The 26,126-nt window shown below is 36.6% G+C and overlaps 1 protein-coding gene across 3 annotated transcripts in view; it reads left to right on the forward strand.

Moving 5' to 3' along the window:
• The window catches only part of LOC150089705 (phosphatidylinositol 4,5-bisphosphate 3-kinase catalytic subunit alpha isoform-like), a 291,320-nt gene that overhangs the window by 93,626 nt on the left and 171,568 nt on the right, over positions 1–26,126 (forward strand). For all 3 annotated transcript variants that reach the window (XM_090389607.1, XM_090389609.1, XM_090389608.1), the window contains exons 4-5: positions 5,982–6,191; positions 7,692–7,939. In XM_090389607.1, coding sequence (XP_090245733.1) covers positions 5,982–6,191; positions 7,692–7,939 — 458 coding nt within the window. The remainder of the gene's footprint in view (positions 1–5,981; positions 6,192–7,691; positions 7,940–26,126) is intronic.

The following is a 26,126-nucleotide window of genomic DNA, read 5'->3' on the forward strand; positions in this document are numbered from 1 at the left end:
GTAGTCGCCTTTACGAAAGCAATACCCCTTCCCTTTACCCCTAATGGTAGTTACCTCTTTGAGTAACTCCCACTTCAGCACACTGTGATCACTGCCACCAAGTGGTTCATTTATCTGCAGATTCTGAATGCATGAAGAATCACTACTGATAATCAAATCAAGAGTATTACTCCCTCTAGTTGCCTCCCGAACATGCTGATGTAGAAAACAATCATCCAATAAATCCACAAAAGCCTTGCTACTGTGTGAGTGACCAGCCCCCAAATTCCAGTCAATATCTGGGAAATTAAAATCCCCCATTATAAGACTCTCTGATTTACTGGCCCACTCTATTTCTCCGAACAGTTTCTTATTATACTCATCAGAGTCATTAGGCCTATAGCACACTCCTACTCTCAATTTTGATCTCCCAATGCTTATGTCACACCAAACTGACTCGACACTGCACTGTCCAGCGATGTCGACTGGCTTCACTTCCTTGGATTTTATGTGTTTCTTAATTAATAGCATAACCCCTCCTCCCTTCCTATCCTGTCTATCCTTTCTGTACACATTGTACTCCCCAAATTCCAGTTCTGCATTTCTTATATCTGTGTGACACCACGTCTCTGAAATCCCCACAATATCTGCCTTTGATGTTTTGAGCAATACCTCAAATTCATCAAATTTATTTACTAAACTCCTAGCATTGGTGTACACACAAGTATACATGCACCTGTTCTTTTTCTTAGCTACCCTAACACAACCCATGTGTTTACTTGTACCCCAATGATTCCCAGCAGTCTCTGAAATATCCTGCATCTTATTTTCCAGGCTGCGGCTCATTCCAATAGAAGCAGTGCAAGAATCACTTTCACCTCTGCCAGTGGCTACTGTTAATCTATTAGTCCTTGTATCCCCCCAATCTAGCAGTTTTCCGACCCACCTAACATTGCCTCGATAGCATCAGCAAACATTCTTGCACCCTTTCTATTTAAGTGTATCCCATCCCTGTAGAAGCAGTCTCTCCTGTTAACAAGTACAGACCAGGCTGAAAAAAATTCTACCCCTTGAGCCCTGCACAATCTTTCCAGGGCCGAATTGATTGACAGGGCTCTCATCATATACTCCCTCCTATCGTGTCTGGGCAGAATTGCAGACACTTTCAATTTCAACCCTAATTCACTGCTTTTTTTCATCAGTGACCTGTACTTGTCAAGTAATTCCGCCGGTCTCCTACTCTTAATGTCATTAGTGCCAACGTGTACAACTATATCACCTTTTGTGCCCTTAAAAGATGATATCCGCTCTACAACGTCATCAACTTTTGCCCCTGGCAGACATACCCTGGTCCTATTCCACCTATCCTTTTTACAAAGCATGTTTCCCGTTTCCCTGACAATAGAGTCACCAACAACTACTAGTTCCTTTGGGACCAGCGCATTCTGCCTTGGGGGTTGCCGCTGTGTTCCGCGATGACCAAGTGCAAGCTCTGGCATTGGTGTGGGCAGCTGAGAGCTTGATGGGCCCCTCACTTGTAATCCTTCGAGGGCATCCACCCTATCCTTCAAGCTCTCATATAGGCCCATAACAACGCTGAGTTGTCGCCTTATCTCCTTACACTCCTTGCATCGCACACACACAAAGACATCCCCCATGGCAGTATCATGTCCCATACTTGACTGCTCCGCAAACATCAAGCAAATAGTGCATCTTACAAGGCTGTGATTCAGAGGACAACTGCCCCCCTCAGTTCTCCCCTGGGCCACAGCATTCCCATTAGCTTGAGCCCTTTGCTTTGCTGCTCTGGTTTGAGTCATGATTTAGATTTACTTTCAATAAAATTTCAATTTCTGTACAAAATTAAATCCTAAACTTGTATCCAAACACAGTTATAACGCTATATTTATGTTTCAGTAACGAGTGTTATCTACGGAATATTTACGTTTCAGTAACGAGTGTTATCTACGAAATATTTACGTTTCAGTAACGAGTGTTATCTGCGAAATCCCTTTATATAACTTTCGTATCAAGTTATGTATTAATTCACAATATATCTTCTGTTAGTGAGGATGAAGTCGATTTCATTAGTTGTTAATCCATTTGGACTCTTCCATGTCCACTTTCTGTTCACCCTTTTCTTGAAAAAAGTGTTCATTACTGACAGTCCTTGAGATTCTGCAAATTCCACAAGTCTTTCACCTCTTTTATTTCTTTCACCAATTCCAAAATTTCCTATAGTTCCTCTTTCTGCACTGTTTTGCCTTTTTCCAACCTTAGCATTGAAGTCCCCCATAATAATAGTGTATTGGGTTTTCTGCTCATCTAGAAGACTCTCAATTTCAGTGTACATTTCTTCAACCTCTTCATCATCATGGCTCGATGTTGGTGCATAAATCATTATAATCTTTAGCTTGTACCTCTTAGAAATCTTGAATATTAGTCTTGACATCCTTGGTGATGTACTTTTGAATTCCAAAATGTTGTTTTTAAAATCTTTATGGACCAGAAACCCAACTCCACCCTCACTCCTTTCACTGTTTCCATTAGTGTACAGCAGATTTCCACTTGATAAACTTATAAGTTATTCATTTCTTCTTCTTGTTTCAGCCAAACCGATGATATTCCAATTCACATTTTCTAATTCCTTTTCCAGCTCTAATATCCTGTCTTCACCGATGAGTGATCGTACGTTATAACAGGCCAAGTTCAATTTCCGTGCATGGCAGCCTGGTCGTACCCAGAGATTCTTAGCACCCTCTGCTTCCACTCTGATCCTCTTGCTGCCGTAAGAGGGAGAGTGAAAGCTGCTGGGGACTGAGGGCCATTTGTATTGTTGTGCTCTCATTGCTGGAGGGTTTGGTCTTTTCCTCTTCACGCTGACCAGGCATCTTGAAGAGAACCACTCTACACGTTCGTTGCCACCTAAGTGACGTAACAGGGCTTACCATCGAGAAGGTGTGCATGAGTGGATTTTAGGGAGGCAGGCCAACCGGACTTCTCCTAAATCTTCTGTAATAGAGAGATATTGGATCCATCAGTGTTTTAGGCTGAGTGTCTGATAACACACAGGATACCTGTTCCCCTCTAAGCCCCTGTACAGGTTTAGTATCTAGATAACTGTGGCATCCCACTAGCATACACAGTACATGCTAGTTCACAGGTCAGGATTTAGTATCTTTAAGTCTTCTTTCCATTCACAATGGAGCCCTTATAGGGCTCCATCGTGAATGGAAAGAAGACTTAAAGATACTAAATTTTATTACTCTACTAGTGTGAGTGATTTATTACTCTATTAGTATGAGTGATTTCTTCTTCCTCTGGGGCCTCTACCAGGTACCCACCTGAGCAATGAACCGAATTAAACAAAACAAGTAATAAGGAGTGACGAACAGAAGCTGACTGCTTCCTGTATCTCATTTTCTCATCATACATTTAACAGGAGAAAAGGAAATTGGTAAAGTATCATCCTTTATGCAAAATGGTCTTGAAGGGTTGGCAGATTCTTCAAAGTCAGTAAAAAAAAAAGTTAATTCTTGTATCAGAAACATCTCAATCATATGAACATGTTGCATTTTGATTGTTGTCCTCAAAGAATTGGCATTGCACATTCATGCAGTAAGGGGAGAGAGTGTATCATCTCACCAATACTGAAAATTTGTTATGTTCCTTGAAAATAACATGGGAATGTTATTTTCAAGGAACATTATGTATACTTCTTTCACTGCCCGGAGGCTCCTTCTTTAGTGCAGAACTAAAATTTCCTCAGAGTGCTTGATCAATATCTTAATGGCATGAGCAAAGACCAGATTAAAAAGCACAGAACTGCCTTTGCCTGTTGTGCTTTTTAACCTGTTTTGAAATTGAGCTGAAGCAATTAAGCCATCAGTATGTCAAATTTTTAAATTGTATATATTCTGGTTCAGTCTGTTTCACTGGATGAAAAAAACTTTCATAAAGGAAAACCATGCAATAAACTGACTGATTAGGCAGTAGTGCAACAAAAAAAGCCTGTAAAAGTTCTCATCCTGATAGGAAGTAGTTCTTATCTTCAGCCAGGAATGAAAAATCATGATCAGGCCTTCTCTGAGAGAGAGAGAGAGAGAGCTATGGGTGGAGGGATAAACACCCTAAGACTGAGACAGTCTGGAGGGTGTACCCATAAGCAAATTTCAGCCCACTCATGAACTCAGATTATCTGAAAAAACTAATCAATACATCGTTATTGACTTCTACTGCCACTGCCAATAACACACACCATCTGTTTACCAAGAATGCAGGGAGAAGCTGCAGTACTGGGAAATGCTTTTGACCGCTAAAAGTTTCCCGTGGTTCTCGTGTTGGCTTTCTTTACCTTAGATTTGTTTTTACAAAATATTTTTAAGAAATGTTTTTACAAACATTTCTGTTTGATAGTATGAATCAGAGCCGTACTACTCAATATGTTCTACGTTGATAATAATATTAGTAAAATAATAAGAGGAGTTTACCTCAATATAGTGCATAGAACACTTCCACGCACTATATTGAGAAGTGTTCTACGCACTATATTGAGGTAAACTCCTCTTATTATTTTACTAATACAAACATTTCTGTTTGTAAAAACCTGTACCAATAAGTACCAATAAGGCTTCAGTTTTTAGAATTAGCACTCAAAGTACATCCAGAAACACCATGAATTTTAAAAACTTTAAAATCTATGTGGACTAGGTTTATTTGGAATGATATTGTTTTCTTCACTTATGCATTCCTGTAATATAACTAGCACAGTGAAAATTAGTACATATTCCTCTGTACATTTGAGATAAAGAACATATGCATTAGAGTTGTTTTGACTTTTTTTTTTTTTTTTTTTAGATTTTTACACCTCACTTCCCACAAGATTGCCCTTAAGCATTGACCGGCTACCAGATGCTGTAGCTTCTACCAACTTTTTTCACAGGATCACCTCTTTCCCTCAAGTTTGATATCAAAACTGAAATACCTAATTGTTGTCATTTTAATTTTAGTACATGACAAGAGGTCATAATCAACTTCCTCAACAGTGAGTTGAGGAAGTTGATTCCTCAACTCACTGTTGAGGAATCAACCCAGCTCCATCCTCCCGCTGCTTCAAGCTTTCAGCTTGTCATAACATGTGGTCCATGGAAACCTTAGACACTAGTCGTTATATCCTCTTCTTTACTATTCTCACTAATTAGATAATAAAAAATTATGAAATTATTTTTTTCTGATTCCTTATATTCATTCAGGTTCTGCTGAATGTCCATTATATAGATATTTCATGGATACTTTTCATCATAGTTGGAATGTACTACTCACTTCTAAACATCTTGTAACATGCAACCAGTCATTAAAGATTCGTGGTTCAGCTCCACAAAACTAATTTTTCTCTTTTATTCATCTCCTCATTATATTCCTTCTTTGAAATGACCCTCCTTTGTATTTCATAAGAAATAATGATATTCAACATCACTGTTAATGAGATTTGTTCTCAACCCATTGCCGACTGGGCTAGCCGAGTGGGTAAAGTACCTGCCCGGCAACCCAAAGGTCGCGGGTTCGATTCCCGCCTCGGGCTTGGATCACTGTACTGCAAAAACCTTTGGAGGTGCAATATGGCCACAGAAGCTGATGCGCCAACAACTACCAAATCAATCTCAACCCATTCATTCATTCTGCCAAAATTATTACAGGTCTTAGCAGACTTTTGGGATTACTTTTAAAAAATGAAGACAGTGTATACTTTTTGATTAATTTTTGTTACATTGATTGTGGTAATTTAAAAGTAAGATTATAATAATTTGCATGTGGGTAATGGTAACCAGTTTCATGTTATAAGTATAGGTTATAAACTGTTTAAATTGAATAATGAGAGGCTGCATCATAGAACTAATGATTTTCATGAAGCTTGCAGGGTGTACCATGTTTCACTTTAATTTAAAATAAAGATTTCTTATTCTAATAGGAAAAATATTTTTTCACATTTCTTTCTAAAACAGGTCTTGCCATAGGAATGCCTGTTCATGAGTTTGATGAGATGAAGGATCTCGAAGTTATAGAATTCCGTCGTAGTATACTGCATGTGTGTAAAGAAGCAGTAGAAGTGAGAGAGTCAGGCGCTGAGGAAAGTCAAGCCTCTTATATATATCCTCCTGAAGTTGAGAGCTCCAAGCAGTTGCCACCTAACCTCGAAAAAAAACTTGACAAAGGTGAAAAAATTAGTTTTACAATATATATTCACTAAGGGCATATGATACTTTGGCATATGTGTTATACTCTTGAAATAATTCTATAATAAAAATAGTCAAGTATTTAGATGGAGCAGTCGTTCTCTTTATCCACAATGTTGCAAGTTTTTTTTTTTTTTTTATTTTTCCATAGGAAATACTATAAATGCTATAAAGAGTTCACAGCTATAAATTAAACTGTGAATTGTTTGTTTTGCATTTGCCAAGTGATCAATAGTCTTAAATTTCAAATTTTTTCTAATTGTATTAGATTGAGAACTGAATCAGGTACACAAATTATGCTGTTTATTTTGACTTCTTGAATGCCTTGGATAGATTTTCTTTATTAATTTACAGATTATGAATCCATGGCATTCTCTCTTTTTCTATTAGATAGTATAACTTACCTTTTATATCGGTATCAGTTGAATGTGCTTCATCCTTTGAGCCTAGTTATGGGCTCTCCTCTGTGCGTGTTTCCTTTTTTGATATATGTTAATGATGTATACTTGCTGTTTTGAATTCTTGTTATATATGATAAGTTAAGGTCATGCACTCAGCTAATGACTGTATTTCAAGACAACTTGCTTACTAAATATGTTTTTCATTCTTGCATCTGTTGAATTCAAAGCAAAGAACAGCATTAAAAAAAAAAAAATGTCCAAGTTTAAAGTATTGCTTTTTTTTCCCAAAAAAATAAAGTGTTTAATTCAGTGCAACAGACTGAACCTGTTAATGTTACCTTTTTTGGCATGCCAGCCAGAGGGTTAATGTTTATAAATGTAAGTCACACATGTTTCACCTTCATCAGATTTTTTAAAAAATAAGAGATTTTGGCTAATCTGATTGAAAACATAAAATTAAAAGTGGTAAAGTGTTCAAGGAATTTAGCATCAACCTAACCCTTGTGGGTAGTATAGTTGGTATGATCACTGTCCTCTACACACTGGATGAAAAAAGTCCAAGTTTGAATCCCATTGGTGATACAAGAAATTTGTATGGGCCTTTTTTCACAATGTGATTGGGTTATTCAGTTTTAGGCAAGGGTAGCAGTTTTTCCTCCCAGAAAATCTTGTTTCTTATCCAGTAAACAAACAAAATATACTGATGCCTTATGGCTTTAGTTGCTTTGTTACTTAACATGTATACACGTCAGTCCAAATTTGGAGCAGAATTCCTTTCACCACATTAATTCCATTATTTCAAGGTTTTTAAAAGATTAAGCTGTATTAAACGTTTTTTGAATATGAGATAAGATCATATTTAATCATGAGATCCATTTTATGTAAAATGGATCTCATGTTTAAATATGACCTTTTCTTATTCACTGTGTGTGTGTGTGTGTGTGTGTGTGTGTGTGTGTGTGTGTGTGAGAGAGAGAGAGAGAGAGAGAGAGAGAGAGAGAGAGAGAGAGAGAGAGAGAGAGAGAGAGAGAGAGAGAACATGCTTTAAAATAGTGTTTTGTATGTGTGTTTAATGTAGGTCTAGTCATTGTTTGTGTGTGGGTATTGTCCATTACTGGAGAAAAGCAGAAATATACTGTCAAGGTTGCTAAAGACTCTTTTCCTGAGAGTATTACACAGGAAGCTATTCTGAAAAAATTGAAATGTATGAAAATGACAAAAGAGCAACAACAGCAAAGTGCACGGGAACACCAAAGAAGCTACCTCTTGAAAGTTTGTGGAATTGACCAGTACCTGCTGGAAAGGTACCCCATTTGTCAGTATAAAGTAAGTGGTTCCTTTTTTGAATTAATTATTTATGTATATAAAACAAGCATACTAATGCTATTTTGTTTGTTGTGGTTTACATGATATTTTAAATATGATTTGACATAAATACATTTTGTCTTCAAATAGTGTTAAATTTGTTACTCTTGTTCAAAATTGTAATGAAACCTTGAGTAACATTATATAATAGTTCAAATGAAAATAGCAAAAAAAAAAGTTAAACTGAAACCACTGTAAACTTCATTTTTCAATATGGTTTCCTCTTGCACTACATACTAATGTCTGGACACTGTTGGAATAGAATTTCTTTTGTTGCATGCTGAGCTTTTTGAGTCTTCTCATTGAACTAGAAGCACTGTTCTGTGTAAATGTAGCTACTTGAAACTAAGTCAGTGGAAGAAGGAAGATTTTGAGCTGAACAGTTACAAGTGCTTCTGTTTCTGACCCCACTATATGTGTCATTAGCATTAGTAGAGGCACATGTAAGAAAGCAAGCTTATACAGAATCAGCCAAAAGGGGGGGGGGGGAACCTTTCCCATTTCACTGATCCATCCATTCCAAATGTTTGTCTAGTTCTGCCTTGAATTTATTTAAGCTACCAACTTCCACAACAACAGATGGAAGCAATCAACTACCAGCTGGCTAAAGGCAAACTTCCACACATCTATTCTACAACTGTCTTTCCTCAGTTTGAATCTATGCTCCCTCAGGTTTGTAATCTGAGCAAGAGGAAGAATCACAAAAGCATTGACTCTGCTCAAACCAGTCAAGGCTTATACACCTCAATCATATTGCCTCCAGGCGCCTAGTCTCCAGAAGCTACAATTTGCAGAACTTAAGCCTTTATTCATAAGAGCACCCCTTTGTTCCCTTCACCAGTCTTGTTGCCCTTCATACTCTATCTAGCAACTCTACATCGTTTCTAAAATAAGGCTTCCAGACCTCTATACAGTACTCAAGGGGTGGCTTGTCCATTGTCTTATACAATGGGATAATCACCTCCTTATCCCTGCTTGCAAAATTCCTGTATATCATTGACAAGACCCCATGATCTACTGTGGCAGCCTGTCTGCAATGCTCAGAAAACTTCATATCTGACTGCACAATTACCCCAAGGTCTCTTTCATTCTCCACTATCCTGAGTGTAACACCACATAGTTGGTACATTTCTCTGGAGTTGTTGTTACCCATATGCAGTATTTTGCATTTGTCGATGTTAAACTTCAGTTGCCACTTCTCAGCCCATTTACCCAACTTTTCCAGATCCTGCTGCAGCAGCAGAATGCTATTAATAACCCTGCCAACCTTTGCATCATCTGCAAACTTTGACATTAACCTTGATCTACCTTCATCGATATCATTAATAAATACACAAAACAACAATGGGCCCAGCACCAAACCCTGGGGTACTCCACTAATAACATTAGTCCGCGTAGAGCAGTGTCCATTGATTACCGCTCTCTCTGCCATCTCCCACTCAACCATCCCTTTATCTATTGCAGCAACTTGCCCTTAATGCCATACTGCTCCAATTTGTACAGTGGTCTTCCATGTGCAACAGTATCAAAAGCTTTTCTGAAATCCAATATATGATATCAAAATTATTTTGCATCCAGTTCTTTTGTGAACACATCATAGTGATGTGGAACAAATGCCTGTATCAACATGTTAGAAACAAGCTTGAAGCATTTTAACTAAATAAAACCTCATATCAAATAAAACTAAATAAGGAAAGCATATATGAAGTTTAAGTGACATCCATCCCAAGAGTATAATTATTGTATGGCCCTTAAAACCTTTCTGTTATATGGATTAAAACCAAAAGAACAAAATCATTAATTGTTTCAGAGATTAACAGCATTCACCAGCAAAACCAAATATGCCATCGATTTGAAGAGCTACATTATCAAATGAAGAATCAGATCACAATGAGATGAACACGTTTCAGTATCCTTCTTCAAAGGGGCAAAAGGATGCACCATGGGTATTTTTATGTAAAAATCCATGGGTCATTTATTTGGATTATTTTGGTGGGATGGAAATAATGGAATTAGAGGGGGAGAAAGAGAATAGAAGACCTCCTTTTACCCTAGGAACTCAGAAATCTGGGTCTTTGACCACCTCTTAGTTGAGGGCCTGGACGTCGAACTTATGTTTGAGGAAGTGGTAGCAGTTGCATTGTAATAGGTGTTTTGTTTGTGAGAGAAGAAATTTTGTGGAATACAGACACTGCATTCCATTTGTCTGATAAAATTACTGGTCTGTAAATGCTCATTGAACTAATTTCTTGTTGTATCACTTGTTTCAAGTTTAAATTTTGTGTTCCTCCCCTGTGAGTTATTCTGATTTTTCAGCCCACTGACATGCAAATCAGCCAGTGGATGCATGATGCACACTTGTAAAGGCATAATATACAATGCCTTTCTACATGGCTAGGGATCCAGTAAAAGTGGATATCAAAGTTGGATTCTGAAAGAAAGTACTCACAGGGTTCCCCCCGTGAGTTATTCTGATTTTTCAGCCCACAGACATGCAAATCAGCCAGTGGATGCATGATGCACACTTGTAAAGGCATAATATACAATGGCACAGTATGCCCTGAGTTTCTGATGTGTGTCTAAAACCCTACAAGACAATTACAATGGATTTTTTATATGAAAATGAACCATAACTATTGAAATGGAAGTAGTTCCTTTTATTAGTTAGTTTATGATAAATCCTTGTTATTATTGTTCCTCAACTGACTAAAACGAGGTTTAAGGAGTTTGAGCTCTAGCTTTCCTTGAATTCACATGTATATTCCAACTGTGATTTAATTTATTGAGAATTTCATTAATTGTATCAGGTTTTCCAATCAGCATCACATTGTAAACATACTTTCATACATTTTTAACTGGTAAAGGGTGATACACTGTATTTGGAAATGATTTTTATTCTTTATTTTCTATCAGATAACACTGCTAGATTTTCACTGCTAAAAGGATGTCTAACACTAACAGTTTAGTATATCATTAGCTATTAATTTGGTTGTTCAGTTTAGACTATCATGATTAAGGAGATTAGCCACGAGTATTAAATCTCTCTCTCTCTCTCTCTCTCTCTCTCTCTCTCTCTCTCTCTCTCTCTCTCTCTCTCTCTCTCTCTCTCTCTCTCTCTCTCTCTCTCTCTCTCTGTGTGTGTGTGTATGGTCACATAAAGAAACTTCGCCAAAACAATAGTAACCTTTCATCTGATTCAGTGCTACTTATAAGGGAATGAAAATGTTCAGTGTTTTTTATTCAGTACTTGAATAATTCCAAAAGTTCCAGAATAATGAATGTTCATAATAAATTTTGCTTTGTTATAGTGTTCCAAAGGCTTATTATAGGTCTAAGGTGACCCGACCTATCCAGTTTTATGTAATTTTATAACAATAATAAAAAAAAAATTTTTTTGATGCTATAAAATTTCATAATTTTTTTTTCTCTTACTAATTTACTTAGTATAAAAACATTATAAAAAAAAATTGGCAAGCTGTCTTAAAAGCACAATGTACTGGTTTTAACCTGACAACCCAGTAAACAGTAAGCTTATTTGTGAATCTTTCCAGTTACATTTAAAAGATAAGACAGAGACTTTGGGCTGGAAAAGAGCTAAGATCTCCCAAATCCTCAAAGGAAGATGCAGAAGACAGTCTGGTAATTATGGGATCACTGAGTTTAATTTCAGTGATGACAAAGATTGTGTAGTTTGTGTTAAAGATACAATACAAGACCATCTCAATAGGAATGGTATCCTCATGGATCACAGCATGAGTGAGTTCATGAAAAGTGAAGTCCTGTCTGACCAATCTAGTTAATTTTTATGACAAAGCCATAAAATAATTGATTGTGAGTAACAACTATGGCATTGTTTACCATGACTTCAGTAAAGCTTTTGATATGGTTCCAGATGAAAGGCTATTATATATACTGTATAAAACTGGGATTTCTGGTAAGATCCTTTTCTGGATTAAGGGCTGGCTAAAAGATAGGAGAGAGACTTGTCATAACTGGACATTCCTCAAGGTGGATCAGCATAACAAGCAGTCTCTTAGGGATCAATTTTGGGGCCACCTTTGTTTTTTATCTTCCTTAATGATATTAGTGAGAGTGGGCTGGGTAAGTCGTCAAAGTTTGTTAATAATTTAAAAGTAGGAAGAGCGGTTAATGACCAGAGCCAAGGACATCTTGCATCAAACTTACTTATATCAGTTTTATAAAAATGATCTGAAAAGTGGCAGCTGAACTTTTTAATTTACCTAAATATAAGATTCTTCACTTAAGGATCAGAAATCCAGAAGTTACTTATAATGTAGGAGAATGGATTAAAGGAAAGAGGTTATGATTTAGGTAGCTAGGAAAGCACGTCCATCCCATCTGTGATATATAAGACCTTCACAAGTAGGGAAAAGGGTGTCCCTTTATATAAATATAAGATAATGGTAAGGCTGAATTTAGAATGCTGTGTTTAGGTCTAAAGGCCACGATTGAAGAAACAGAAAGGTTTAGAAACGATTCAAAGAAGGGCAACCAGATTGGTGAGGGGTGCAAATTGATGTGCATATGAAGAACAGCTTCAAAAGTGTGGACTACAAAACTTGATAACTAGACATCTTGGTGGGGGACCTGCTATGTATATAAGGCCCTGAAGGGAATCATTAAAATGAACAAGGTAGGTATATTTTCACCGGTAGAAGAGAAAAGAACCACGAGGCATAAATACCAAATTTTGGGGAGTAAAAGAAGGCCAGATCTCGTGCAGTTTACTTTTGGGCAGTATGTTGTAGGTCATTGGAATAAATTGCTGCTCACAGTGGTTGAGGTGAAGAATTTGGTGAAGTTCAAAGCAGAATTGGATAGCCACTTTTTGGTGGGGAAGGCATGAATGATATAACCCCCTTCCCATTTTTTTTTTTTACAACTGCAGAAGAGGTTTGTTCCTTGCATCTTTCAGCCATTATAATACTAATATTAAATCACAGTATGTCACCAGAAAAAAATCCATAGGAGTGTTTTATCTACGATTAAATGGATTGTAGGAAGGGTGGGTGGTTTTTTTTTTTATGAGTTGTTAATTACTGGAATAAATTTCCTGTGGATAGTTAAGGCTAATGACTTAGGGAAATTCAGTGATAAGCTGAATAATTACCTATGTGAGCAAGGAAACACAAAATTTGTTTATTTTCTATTTTTTATTTTATTTATTTTGAATAGTGTAACAAAAGCCTATAGATTCCTTGCACTATATGCCTAATAATTAAATAGTCATCTAAACTAGAAAGATTTTTAAACAGATCAGTAACATCATAAATAATTTAAATCATTTCATTAGCACATGTTCCCAAACTTTTATACCTTGAGACCCCTTACAATTTTTAATAAACAAATTTGACCTGATATTTAGCAGAGTACACATACTTTTATAAATTAATATATACTTCAGTACATTTAATCTCAAAGAATTAAAATACAAATAAAAATACGAATAGTAGAAATAAATAAACACCTCATACTGGATTAGTGTGATGGTTTGTCCAAGTGCGTCAAGCCCCACCCCAAAAAAAAAAAAAAAGTGTGCACCAAACGGGGCACCCCACACTTTGGGAATATCTGCATTAGAGATAAATTCAGATGTACTAATAATAGCTCCTAAAATATACAGACCTGGTTATCCATTAGACTGATAAAGGAGATTCATAATATTCATGAACAAATCAGATTGTGATTTGAAGTTAGCTGGATTGTAAATTCTTATCTTCCATTAGATAGACATCCAGTATCAAAATCCAAATTAGATCATGTATTGAGTATGAATTAAAAAAGATAAAACTAGAAAGAAAGAAAGATTGACAATAACCTGTATGCAGCAGAGTTGTTGGGTCACACAACTAGATCTTTATACATTTTTGCTTTATAAAATTATATAAACCAGATAGGTGTATAGTGATTTTTTGGAATGCTACGATGGCCAACTAAGCAAAATTCATTGAGTGTTCTGAAACTTTTAATGGAATAATTGTACCATGTAAAAATACCAAACATTTTCATTTCCTTATAAGTATTTCATTAGATGAAACAGACAGGCTTTATTCTTTTGACATAAAGTTTCTCTATATGAATATACACTTACAAAGAGCTTCAATGGCTACAGTTAATCTTCTTAATCAAGATAATAATCTAAACCAGGGAATCAAATTAATAGCTAATTATATCATTAAAATGTTAGATATCCTTTTAGGAGCAAACTACTTCACCCACAGTATTTGGGGTATCAATGGCTGGGGCATTTAGTGGACATGTAGTGGGATTTTTACCTGTTAAATTGAGAATAAAATTGCTTCCAAATACCCCACCATCCAGTTAAAAATTATTAAAAACATTTTGACAATGTGGTGCTAATCAGAAAACCTGATACGATTAACAAAACTCTTAATGAACTTAATTACACTAATGTGAATACATTGAGGAACAAAATAGTTGCAAGAGGTTATCATAAAAAAATCTAATAAAAGGAACTACTTCCATTTCAGTAGTTATGGCACATTATCACAAGTAAAATCCATTGTATTAACTGAGTTTAAAAATACTTTTAAATATTCCTCCTTAGATGAAAATTTGAGAGAAATCTTGCTAAACATTTCCAAAGATGGACACCCTCTTTGGTTGATAAATAGGTCTTTATAATTCTTATAAAAGAAACAATATGTAAAAACCAAATGTAAAAATAATAATCCGTGACTTTATTACTTTACATTGAAACCTGCATTCTCACTCTACCTCTTTCTATTTGTATACTTTTTTCTTATATTTTATAAATACACACTTCAGTTTCTGCCGCGAATGGCAGTAGATGTCACTTTGCCATGGAACATCCTTTGGAGTGATGAAGCCCACGTCTGCTTAAATGGACAAGTGAATACACACAACTGTCACATTTGGGCAACAGAAAATCCTTGAGTTATCCAAGAGGTCCCATTGCATTATCCAAAAGTGACAGTGTGGTGTGGATTTCAGCCAGATTTGTGATTGGGCCATATTTTTTTGAACAGGTAACACCGACTGGACCCCACACCTGTTCCATCACTGGACAGCGATATTATGAAATTTTGCAATACCAGAGCTGCAACAACATGGGTACCTTCAGGATACCATATTCATGCAAGATGGTGTGCCACCCGACATCTACCATTGTATCCAAAGATTGCTAAGGCAACACTTTACAGATGAACGGGTCATTAGCCGTTGTTTCCAGACATCTTGGCCACCCCATGCGACTTCTAGTTGTGGGTTTTTGAAGGACCAGATATATCGGGAAGGATGTCAAACCTGGCAGATCTGAAGGACAGCATTAAACGTCATGTGCAGAGTATTCCAGTTGACATGTTACGTTCTGCTGTAGAAAATGCTGTTTTTCAAATGGAAACTGTTGTTGACCAAAATGGAGGACACATTGAACAATTGTAGCACTGCTCAAGTGATTTGTATTGCCACAGCGCCATATAGTCACAAATTTTATAACTACATTTTTTCCCCAATAAATGGTGAGCGCATTCTTTATTGTACCTGTTGTCCAAATTTCTGTTCAATACGAGCCTTAGAACTCGCTCCAGAGTTCTAAGGCTCGTATTGAATTTTAACAACTTTAACAATTTTAACAACCTTCTGTGTGTGTGTGTGTGTGTTTTTTTTTGTTCGCTCACTCATTCATCTTTTTCTCGCACACCTGGGGGATGCAATGATGTGTGGTGTAAATTTAAATACAAATTAAAACTAGGGTTAGTGTATACTTAAATGTAGCATTTATGGTTTGTGTTCTTTTTCTCACACTTACATTCTTCTGGCTTTCATTTAATTTGTTTCACCCTTGCTTTCTGCACTGCACTCTCTCGGCACCTTAACTTACTTTTATTCTTCAGTTGTGGTGCAGGCCTAGCAGCAAATTTTTTGTAGGCCAGGAGAGAATGCAGTGATAGTGTTTGTATTGTTAGTAAATGTTTGTTAGTATATATAAAGTAATGTAAGTTATTTATTTATTATTTATTTTTTTATGAAAACCCCAAACACGAGACATATTAGAACCTATAGTACTTAATACCGTGCTTGGGTTTGGAAGTTGAGAAGATGATAGAAGATATTTGTTGACGTTGGACTTGAACTTCTGCAGACTGTAATTTTCAGGAAAGACATATGAAGGAAGGTTGTTCCAGAAAACGGCAGTTGAATGAATAAATGAGGAAGATGAAAAGTTGGTTCTCTGAGTTTGAAGTTGGACAGCAAATGGATGTTGTCTGGTGGCGGCACATGTATGGACTGTTTTGAAAGAGAGAGCGGGAATTATAGAAGCCAGTTCAGAAGAACAGTGCCCATGGAAGTATCTATAGAAAAGGCATGCAGCAGAAACAGTATGCTTATGAGACAGAGAGTGAAGAGACTCTGTTAGAGATGAGTCATTAATTAATCTAACTGCCTTCTTCTGAATGGAATCTAGAAGCCTGAGAGAGTTTTTGGGGGCACGACGCCAGTTGTGGGAACAATATTTCATGGTAGGGACGATTTGCAATTTGTACAGAGTGAACACCTGTTTGGAAGAAAAGTGACGGTGAGAGCGAAAAAAAAACCAAGTTTTGTAGATGCAGGGGAAGCAATATTTGTAATGTGCTTGTGCCAAGAGAGATTAGAAGTCAGGGTAATCCCCAAAAGAGATATATCAACTTGTCTAGAAATTGGGGTGTCACCAAAGATAAGCATAGGAGCAGAAGAATCCTTTTTGCGAGATATAAGACAAGACTGAGGTTTAGGAGGATTGAAATCAACTTACGTTGTCTTTGCCCCACTGGAGATCGGCATTTAAGGAATTGGTAGCAGATATTCGAGAAGTTGAAGCTGATTGAGCAGGACAAGGTTTCTCAAAATGGAGAGTGAAATGCAATGTGCTATCATCAGCAAAACTATGGATAGGATTTCCAGTCGGTGGAAGAAGGTCATTAATATACAAGATCAGAAGAGTGGGGAAAAGAACTGAACCTTGGGGAACACCAGCATTAGTGGAGAACTTAGAAAACAGAGAGCCATCACCCTCAGTGAACGATCAGAGAGAAAACTGGATAACCAATTACAAAGAACAGTTGGCAAACAATAAGATGGAAGCTTGTTTAGGAGACCTTTATGCCAAACATCGAAAGCCTTTCAGATGTCTAGAGCAACTGCCTGTGTTTCACTGAACTTTTCCATTGAATTTACCCATAAATGGATAACATAAGCCAGGATATCACCAGTGGATCGACATTGACGGAATCTATACTGGCATTCATTGATCAGACGGAAGGTTTCTAGGTAGTTTAAGAGTTGGCAGTTAATTGATTTCTCCATTACTTTAGAAAGGGTAGTAGTAATTGCAATGGGACGATAATTGGATGGGGAGGGATTTGTCACCCTTTTTAGGAACTGGCTGGATATGAGCAAATTTCCAAACTGAAGGAAAAACACCTTTGGAATAAGAAAGTGAAAAAAGGCGGCAAAGAAAAGGAGTAAGTTCGGGAGCACAGGCTTTGAGAACAAGTGGAGAAATACCATCAGGACCTGGAGCTTTCTTTGCATCAAGATTCGTCAAAATCCTTCTGACATCCTTTTGACAAAAGACCATAGGAGACATTGAATGGAGAATATTGGGAATGGTTGGAGGTGTTTTTCCAAGATCATTAATACACGAGTTGGAAGGAAAATGGGATGCTAGCAGGTCAGCTTTATCCTTGGCCGAAGTGAAAACAGAATCATCTGGTTTTGACAGAGGTGGGAGCAGAGATGGCCAAAAGTTGTGGCCAATAGCTTTGGCAAGACACCAGAATGCTCGACTACCATTAGGCCAAGAAGCATGTTTTCTACTCTTAGTCTGTTCAAAATCTAGTTTGGACTGATTAATAACTGCTTTACAATTGTTGTGAGCTTTGGTGTAGACAGAAAATGAAACTGAAGAATTGGAAACAAGCCAATTATGATATGCAACATTCTTCTCTTGAACAGCCTTAGCACATTTATTAGAAAACCAAGGTTAAAAGACAAGTTTTTAAATTGCAGTGTGGAATAAAGGATTCCATTCCTACAAGAATCATTTCACTGACACTGTCTGAACAAACGTTGACATCAGAAGTTTTGAAACAGTAGTCCAACCAAGGAAAAGAAGAAAAGAAATCTCGCAGGTCATCCCATTTACCATTCTTGTAATGCCAAACAACACAAGGTTGGGAATTGCCATGAGCTAAAGCAGTGGTTTTCAACCTTTTTTTAATAACGGCACCCCCTAAGTAAGTTATTTGGTTTTGCGTCTCCCCTACTCAGTTTTCTGCCTGTTTTAGGTCTGATTCTCTCTCTCTCTCTCTCTACATATTATATGTTATATGATAGTTATTACAATAATATAAATATAAAAATTACATTTCATAATACAAATTATATATCTATATAGTATATAATTTTATTCTTTATATAGAAGTATTCAGTAAACATGAATTATAGATCACCACAAAATTAAAAAGATACTGTACACCTCTTTATAATGAAGGAAATGTATAAATTTAAAAATAATAATAAGTTTAAGTAACTTAAACCCAAATTACGTGGCACCCCTGGAATGTTGTTGCAGCACCCCGATTGAAAACCACTGAGATAAAGGCTCCTTTGGAGAAGAGACAATCGCCAAGTTGGGGTCTCAGGTGCCTAAAGGACCACTCACTTCGACCGTGTACTTAGAAGGGTTGCTTGTGAGAAAAGATCAAGCATGTTTATGGTTAGGATTGTCCGGCTTTTTTGTAGGTAAATGAACAGTCTGTGAAGATAATTAGTAATTGCAAAAGCCTCAGCATCTCGACCAGCTGGATCGGTGTGACTATAAAACGGAAGCCAGCTGGAGTTGTGAACATTAAACTCACCAAGGAAAATTACCTCACTGTTAGGAAAGTTGGACTGGAGAAAGTCGAGTGTTTCGAGTTGTTTGGTTTTTAGGAGCATTAGCAACTAAGGCCATATTGCTCCGGGGATATGCTGTGGTCATTCCCTGACCTTTCTGCATCCTCCGTATTTGTTAGTCACGGGCTCGAACTCTGGTCTAATCAAGAAGCATGTGCTACACACTGCTGCTTCTGCCCACCCGGCTACGGAGGTGCCTTGGAGAAAGTCAATTTGTAAAGAGAGGAAGTTGAAGAGCTCCAAGTGATTAGTGGAGTTGGGAGAACGGGAGAAACAACAGATGGATTTGACACAATGAGGTAGAGAGAGATTTTAAGCCGGAGAAGATCGAAAAGAGGAGATTCCAAATTACCAAGTCTCTGACAGGGAATATCGGAACGGACATATGCACAAGTACCACCTTTGAGGCGAAAGGAATCATACAGCGAATAGTTTGGGCAACTGAGATGAACAGTAGTTTAATCAACCAATAACTGAGATTCTGTCAGAAGAAGTACATTGGGTTTGGCAGACTGCAAGTGGAAATGGACATCGTTGAGATTAGAATTGAAACCATGTATATTTGTGAAATGAACTAGGATTTGTTTGGGAGGTTTAGATCTTTTCGCAGATAAGCTTACTCTATTAGTTTGACAATTCATGGTGTATTCAATAGTAAGAAAAAGTATGGTGGGGGGACATGCTGTATGAAGTAATGAAGTTTTTGGATACGGCATACACATGGTAAGAATATACCCAGATCCTTGACATAACGTGGCCTCGACAATGCCCCCTGCATACACACTCCTCGGACTCCCTCCAGTCACAGTCTGGCAGAGTAGAGGTAGCAAGATTATACACTAGCTGATCCGGAAGCCTCCTAAAGAGTTATCAATAGGTTCGGTCCGGTGTATTAACTAGCGGCCGGCCTGCGATTATTGTTATTATTAACTTTGTATTCTTTCGACCAATTACATTTGCTCTTCCACTCATTCTCATTCACCCTCTCTTTCCCTTATCTTATGCTAGGTTACTCTTTCTTTCACAAAAGCGTTAAACTTTTGAAAATAATGATATGTGGCGATACTTAAAGGAGATATAAATTTTTAGTATATATATTCAATTTTATTATATAATGAGTAATTAATATCTAATAAAATAAGATATTTTAATCTAATAAGATCTTATTATTTTAGTCATAAATGTATATCCAAGATTGCATATAATGTAGTTCTTTTGGTAATTCTATGATGTGCACATACTAGTGTATGTGGCAAGCTATGCAAGAGTAATTGGGTAGCCCCAATTACTCTTGCATAGATTAACAATTGCAATTTCATAGATTGACACCCTTTATTTATTTGGTATAATTTTATCAGAAACCAGTGTCTTTAATTAAGATTCTTTAATTATTTATAATGTAAACTTGATAGCAGATACGAAATACATATAACATAAGTGCAATATTACAGTATATATATATATATATAATAGCATAATACGTATTATTGCTTCATAACCAGTGCATAGTGTTATTAATGCGTTTAAGTATATTAGATTAGTGTATTCTTCTTAATTAAGTGGAATTTGAATGGAAGTCATGCCCAGAGTGACAAAGCAAAGGGTTCAATGTAGTAGGAGTGCTGTTGCTCGGGTGAGAACTGTGGGGGAACAAGGGCGGTTTCTTCCGAATCACGATCTAACAAAATGTACTGCTTATTTGACGTTTGCATATTTATCTGGAACAGGACATAATATTGCCGGGTTGGGGGGGGGTGTCCTTGTAGGAGTTCGATGTAGAGCGTGAGAATTTTAAGGGTCACTTCAGCATCATTATGAGTCTTTATGGAAGCTTGAAGAACAGGGTTGGATGCCCTTGAAAAAGATTTAAATTGGGGGGCCTCATCAAGCTCTCAGCTACCCATCTCAACACCATAGCTTGCATTTGAGAATCAGGCAACATCCAAGACAGAATGCACTGGTTCACAAGGGGCTACTTGTTGTTGGTGAATCTATTGTCAGGGAAACAGTGTGTGTGTATATATATATTGTAAAAAAAAGGATAGGCGCAGTAGTACCAGGGGCAAAAGTTGATGACAGTATAGAGGAGCAGATATCATCTGTTAAGGGCACAAACGGTGACATTGTTATACATGCTGGTACTAATGACATTGACAGTAAGAGATCTGCAGACCTTACTTAACAAGTACAGAGCAATTTTGGAAAAAAGTCATGAGTTAGGGTTAAATTTGAAAGGACATAGTGTATATTGTTGATTGTCAAGTGGCACCAAGGATCCCCCCCAACTCTAGATCCTGTCTGTCCTTTCTGTATACAGAAAGGACAGACAGGATCGGAGGGAAATGGGTTATGCTCTTAGTTAAGAAGCACACAAAATCTGCAGCAGTGCATCCAGTTGATATGGGTGGCGAGTGCAACGTTAATAAATCAGTTTGGCATGATATAAGCATTGGGAAAGCAAAAATGAGAGTAGTAGTAGTAGGGTGTTATAGGCCTAATGACTGATGAGTATAACAAACAGCTGTACAGAGAAATAGAGTGGGCCAGTAAATCAGAATGTCATATAATGGGGGATTTAAACTTTCCAGATATTGAGTGGAACTTGTGGGTTGGTCACTCACACACTAGCAAGACTTTTGTGATTTTTACAGAAGCATGTTAGAGATCAAGAGAGTAATCCTCTTGATCTGATTATCAGTAGTGATTCATGCATTAAGAATGTACAGATAAAGGAACCACTAGGTGGCAGTGATCACAGTGTATTGACATGGGATTTACTTAAAGATGTAACTACCATCAATTATAAAGAGAAGGATTTTTGATTTCATAAAGGTAAATACACTGGTCTCAGACAGATTTTAAATTCTTTACAGTGGGACCAAATGATGATGCTACCATCAGCAAATTCTAAATGGGAAGCTATTAGGCTTTTTGTCCCAACTAAGAAATACAGTAAACCCTCGCTATTCGCGGGGGTTACGTTCCTGAGAAATGCCGCAAATACTGAAAACGCGAATACGGAGTTATGGCTCCCATAGTAATAAAGGGGTTCCGTTCCAAAGTATGAAATATATAAGAAAAACTAGTCTAAAATTTTGTCTATGTATGTATTATATGTACCTTCATAATATGACTATGTACATAGACAGTACATAGTGATGAAATGCAGGCATATGGCATCGAAATGAAAATAAGAAACAATTTAATATTAAATGTAATATTTATTAGAAATTTTAAACAAATCTTTCAAACCAGTGTCTTTGCTAGCTAAAAAACTTATCCCGCCAGTGCTATCACCAGTTTCGCTAAAGTGTTGATAAAGGAGTTTTGCCTTTTCACGAATGATGGGTGAACTTAACGGAATTTTATTTTAAGTTCGGTCTTCTATCCACAGATTTAAAGCCTTTTCCATTTTTTCTAATTTAACATCACAAGTTACAGAGCAAAGTTTTGAAGCAATTAGCGCATTTTCACGGACACTACGGTGGATTTTTTCTTCCGATTTTTTGATTGATCGTACCGTTGACTTATTGATTTTATAATGTTTTGCCACTGAGGAGACACTTGCACCATTAGTAATTTTGTCTAATAAATCAATTTTATTCACTAATGTCATTGCCTTGTTTGATCTTTTCACATTTCCCTGGTTATTCGTAGCCATATTTTTATACGGGTTAGAAAGAACTTGTCCACAATTTATCACTTTTGTAAGCATATCAATTTATAAATTGATAAATTTATTCAATTTATAAGCATATAAATTAAAAGCAAACGACGAAACCTTCCATGACAAGCGCATAACACATACGTGTACTGAACAAGGATTAGCGAGAAACATCCACGCTCGCGATTTTGTCGCCCCCCCCACCCACTGAGCGCTGTTTTGACCGGGAAAGATCATTTTAGCCACGCCCATGTTTTTTTATGGCAGAAAGTGTTCATGGCGCTTTAAAATTGACATTTTTAGGTTTAATTTTATATTAAATCAGCGACCCCGAATATGTGAAACCGTGAATACAGATACCGGGAATAGCGGAGGTTTACTGTACTGTTCAAGGTTTAGGCCTAAATGGATGGCAGATGAACTAATGAGACTCGTTGCAGAGAAGAAAAATGCATGGGATACATATAAATTATCAGGCAACACACATATAATATAAATATAAATTATATAAATTATCAGAAAATATAAGGTAGATATAAACTAGTCTATAATCAAGTCACAAAGGAGGTTAGACAAGCAGATTGTGAGAAATCTTTGGAAAAGGATGCAAAGATAAATAGCAAACTTTACTTATGTAAACACTAGAAAGAAGGGGATGAATCATGTTGGTCCACTTTATTGATAGACTGACTGTTGATGATCCTGCTCAGGTTGCCGACAAACTGAATAGGTATTTTGCATCTTCATTCACACATGAGGAATTCTTTAGGGAAAGGGATGTCAGAAGTGTATTGAACTGTAACAGCGAGTTAAATGATATGTGATGTCTGAAGGGAAAGTGCAAAAGAAATTGTTAAAGCTAAACATAAAGAGGTGCCTGTGGTGGATGGGATCTATTCAATTATATTAAGGAAGGCGACAAAGGAGGTAAGCAAACCCTTAGCCATAATTATGAGAGCAACCTTGGATTCAAGGGAGGTCCCTATGGACTGCAGATGTGCAAATGTATCCCAAGTTCACAAAGGGGAATCAAAAGGTGACATAAGTAATTACAGACGTGTTAGCTTAACATCTGTTCCAGGGAAAATATTGGAGTCACTGGTTAAAGAATACTGCAGTTATACTTCAGATAAAGCATGGGTTTGTTAAGAGGGAAATCATGTCTGACCAATTTCACGATTTTTGGATACAAAGATATGGTCACAAAGGAACTGGATGCAAAAAATAATTTTGATATCATATAATTGGATTTAAGGAAAACTTTTGATACTGTTATACCAAAAAATACTTCTGTGTGAATTGGAGCATTGTGGCATTAAGGACAGGTTACTGCTATGGCTGAAGGGATGGTTAAGTGGGAGAAGACAGAGTCCTAATCAATGAGTACTGCTCTTCGTGGAATAATGTTATTAGTGGAATTCTGTAGAATGCAAAGGTTTGTCAGGGTGGTTAATGATGGTAATGACAGTATGCTACTGCAACAGGGTATAGAAAGTTAGGCAGATGGGCTGATAAATGGCGGTTCAAGTTTTGCATTGATAAATGCAAACTGCTGCATATGAGTTGCAGTAACCCCAGAATAATGTACCGACTGTGTGGTATTACCTTTGGGTGAGTGGAAAATGAAAAAGGCGTGGCAGTAATTGTGCGGTTAGATATGAAGTTTTTTGAGCAGCACAGACAGACTGCCAGAGCAGCTCATGGGGTCTTGTCAATTATATACAGGAATTTTGCTAGCAGAAATTAGGAGGTGATTATCCCATTTTTGTATAAGGCAGTGGTCAGGTATCATCTTGACTGCTGCTTACTGGTCTGGAGGCCTCATTTTAGGAAGGAAATAGAGCTGCTGGAACGAATACAGAGAAGGGCAGTGAGATAATTAACAAAGAGGTGTTCTTACCAAGAAAGGCTTCGGGCCTGCAAATTGTAGTGTCTGGAGACTAGGCACCTCTGAGATGATTGATGTGTTTATGGTTTTTAATGGATTGAGCAAGCTTAGTGCTGATGGGATTCTTTAAACATACACAGTCTGACTCTGCTCAGACATTCTGAGCAGAGTGAGTATGTTGTTTATCTCGTTAATCTTAGTTTCACCATATAATACAGTTTGTTGTTCTATGTTTCATATATATATATCCATTATATCATTTCCTTGATCATTGCTTTGTCAATTCTAAAATACTAATTCCTGAAAACTCTCCAGGATGAAGAAAAGTCTCACGCTAAATCTAAATCTCATTTCTAGAGATACGTTCATTTATAAACCGAAAAAAAAAAAAAAACTCTAAAATATTCTATACTTAATTGCGATTATATTTCGAGATAATATTATGCAAGAATAAAAGCAGAATATTATGCAAGAAAGTGCGTAGTAATATTATGCAAGAATAAAGTTCAAGATTTTGATCAACATCAACCTTCTAAGTAGCATAAGTAAGTTTGTTTCGATCAAATCATTCAAAAATTTAAATGGTTTTAGTCTAGTGCTGCCGAATCCCGGAAAAAATATCCCATTTTCTTGTTGTTATTATTATAATAAGATTATTTAAGTAGGTGTAACTCCAGATCTTGTGTACTAGTACATATTTCGACTAACGGTTATTTCTAATATTAAACAGTGAAAAAATTGCAAAATTTGATACCATGATGTGGAAATCAATACAAACTATTGTTTCACTGCAATAGACATTGGTGCTTATGGATACAATGGTGATTTGAACATTTTTATAAATTCAAATGTTGGAAGACACTGTCCTCCTAGTAACCTAATGGTTACTTCTAATATTAAATAATGAAAAAAATTGCAAAATTTGATACTGCCTTCCCCGCCCACTGTCCTTCTAGGTTGATATGCCTATGGTGTTTATTCCCCACCTGACGCTGTTTTTAAATCGCATACTCATTTACTGATTTTATAAAAAGCAGGATGGGGGAAAACACCTTAACTCAGCTAAGCACAACCCACCTCCTCAGCACAAAACAGAAAGAAAACGCCTTCACAATAATCACCCAATCACAGAATTCGACCGTACAATCAATCCGTTCTACGACAATGCACACTACATGGAGACAAGTGTTAACTAAATAATGGATTTAGCCTTTAAGTATTATTATTAAGATTATTTAAGTATATTAAAATAATTATAATACCTAAACATTTTATTATAATTTGTATGATTTTTGCAAATTTTAATCTGTGATTTTGATATAATTAAACTGTGATTATTGCCATTAATGTGTGTTAAGTATTATAATAATAATTAGAAAATGGGGTATTTTTTCTGGAGATATATTTATAACTGTTACCATTGCCGCCATAGATGTTTTCACATAAAATAAAACATCTTTCGTGCATACAGGATATACACATTGCTTTTTTTTTTTTTTCATGTGAGGGACCAAAGGAGTATGAATGTGTATGTATGCCCTGAAGCTTCTTTTAACACTGTATCAGTAAATTATATTTATATATGTACAAATTCTCTGAAACTCTAGTTACTGCCATCTGTCAACAGTGTTTACAAGTAATAGTAGCTGTTT

The sequence above is a fragment of the Mastigoproctus giganteus genome, chromosome 2 (assembly GCF_048544385.1).
Source record: "Mastigoproctus giganteus isolate SK-2022 chromosome 2, ASM4854438v1, whole genome shotgun sequence".
Classification (NCBI taxonomy): Eukaryota; Metazoa; Arthropoda; class Arachnida; order Uropygi; family Thelyphonidae; genus Mastigoproctus; species Mastigoproctus giganteus.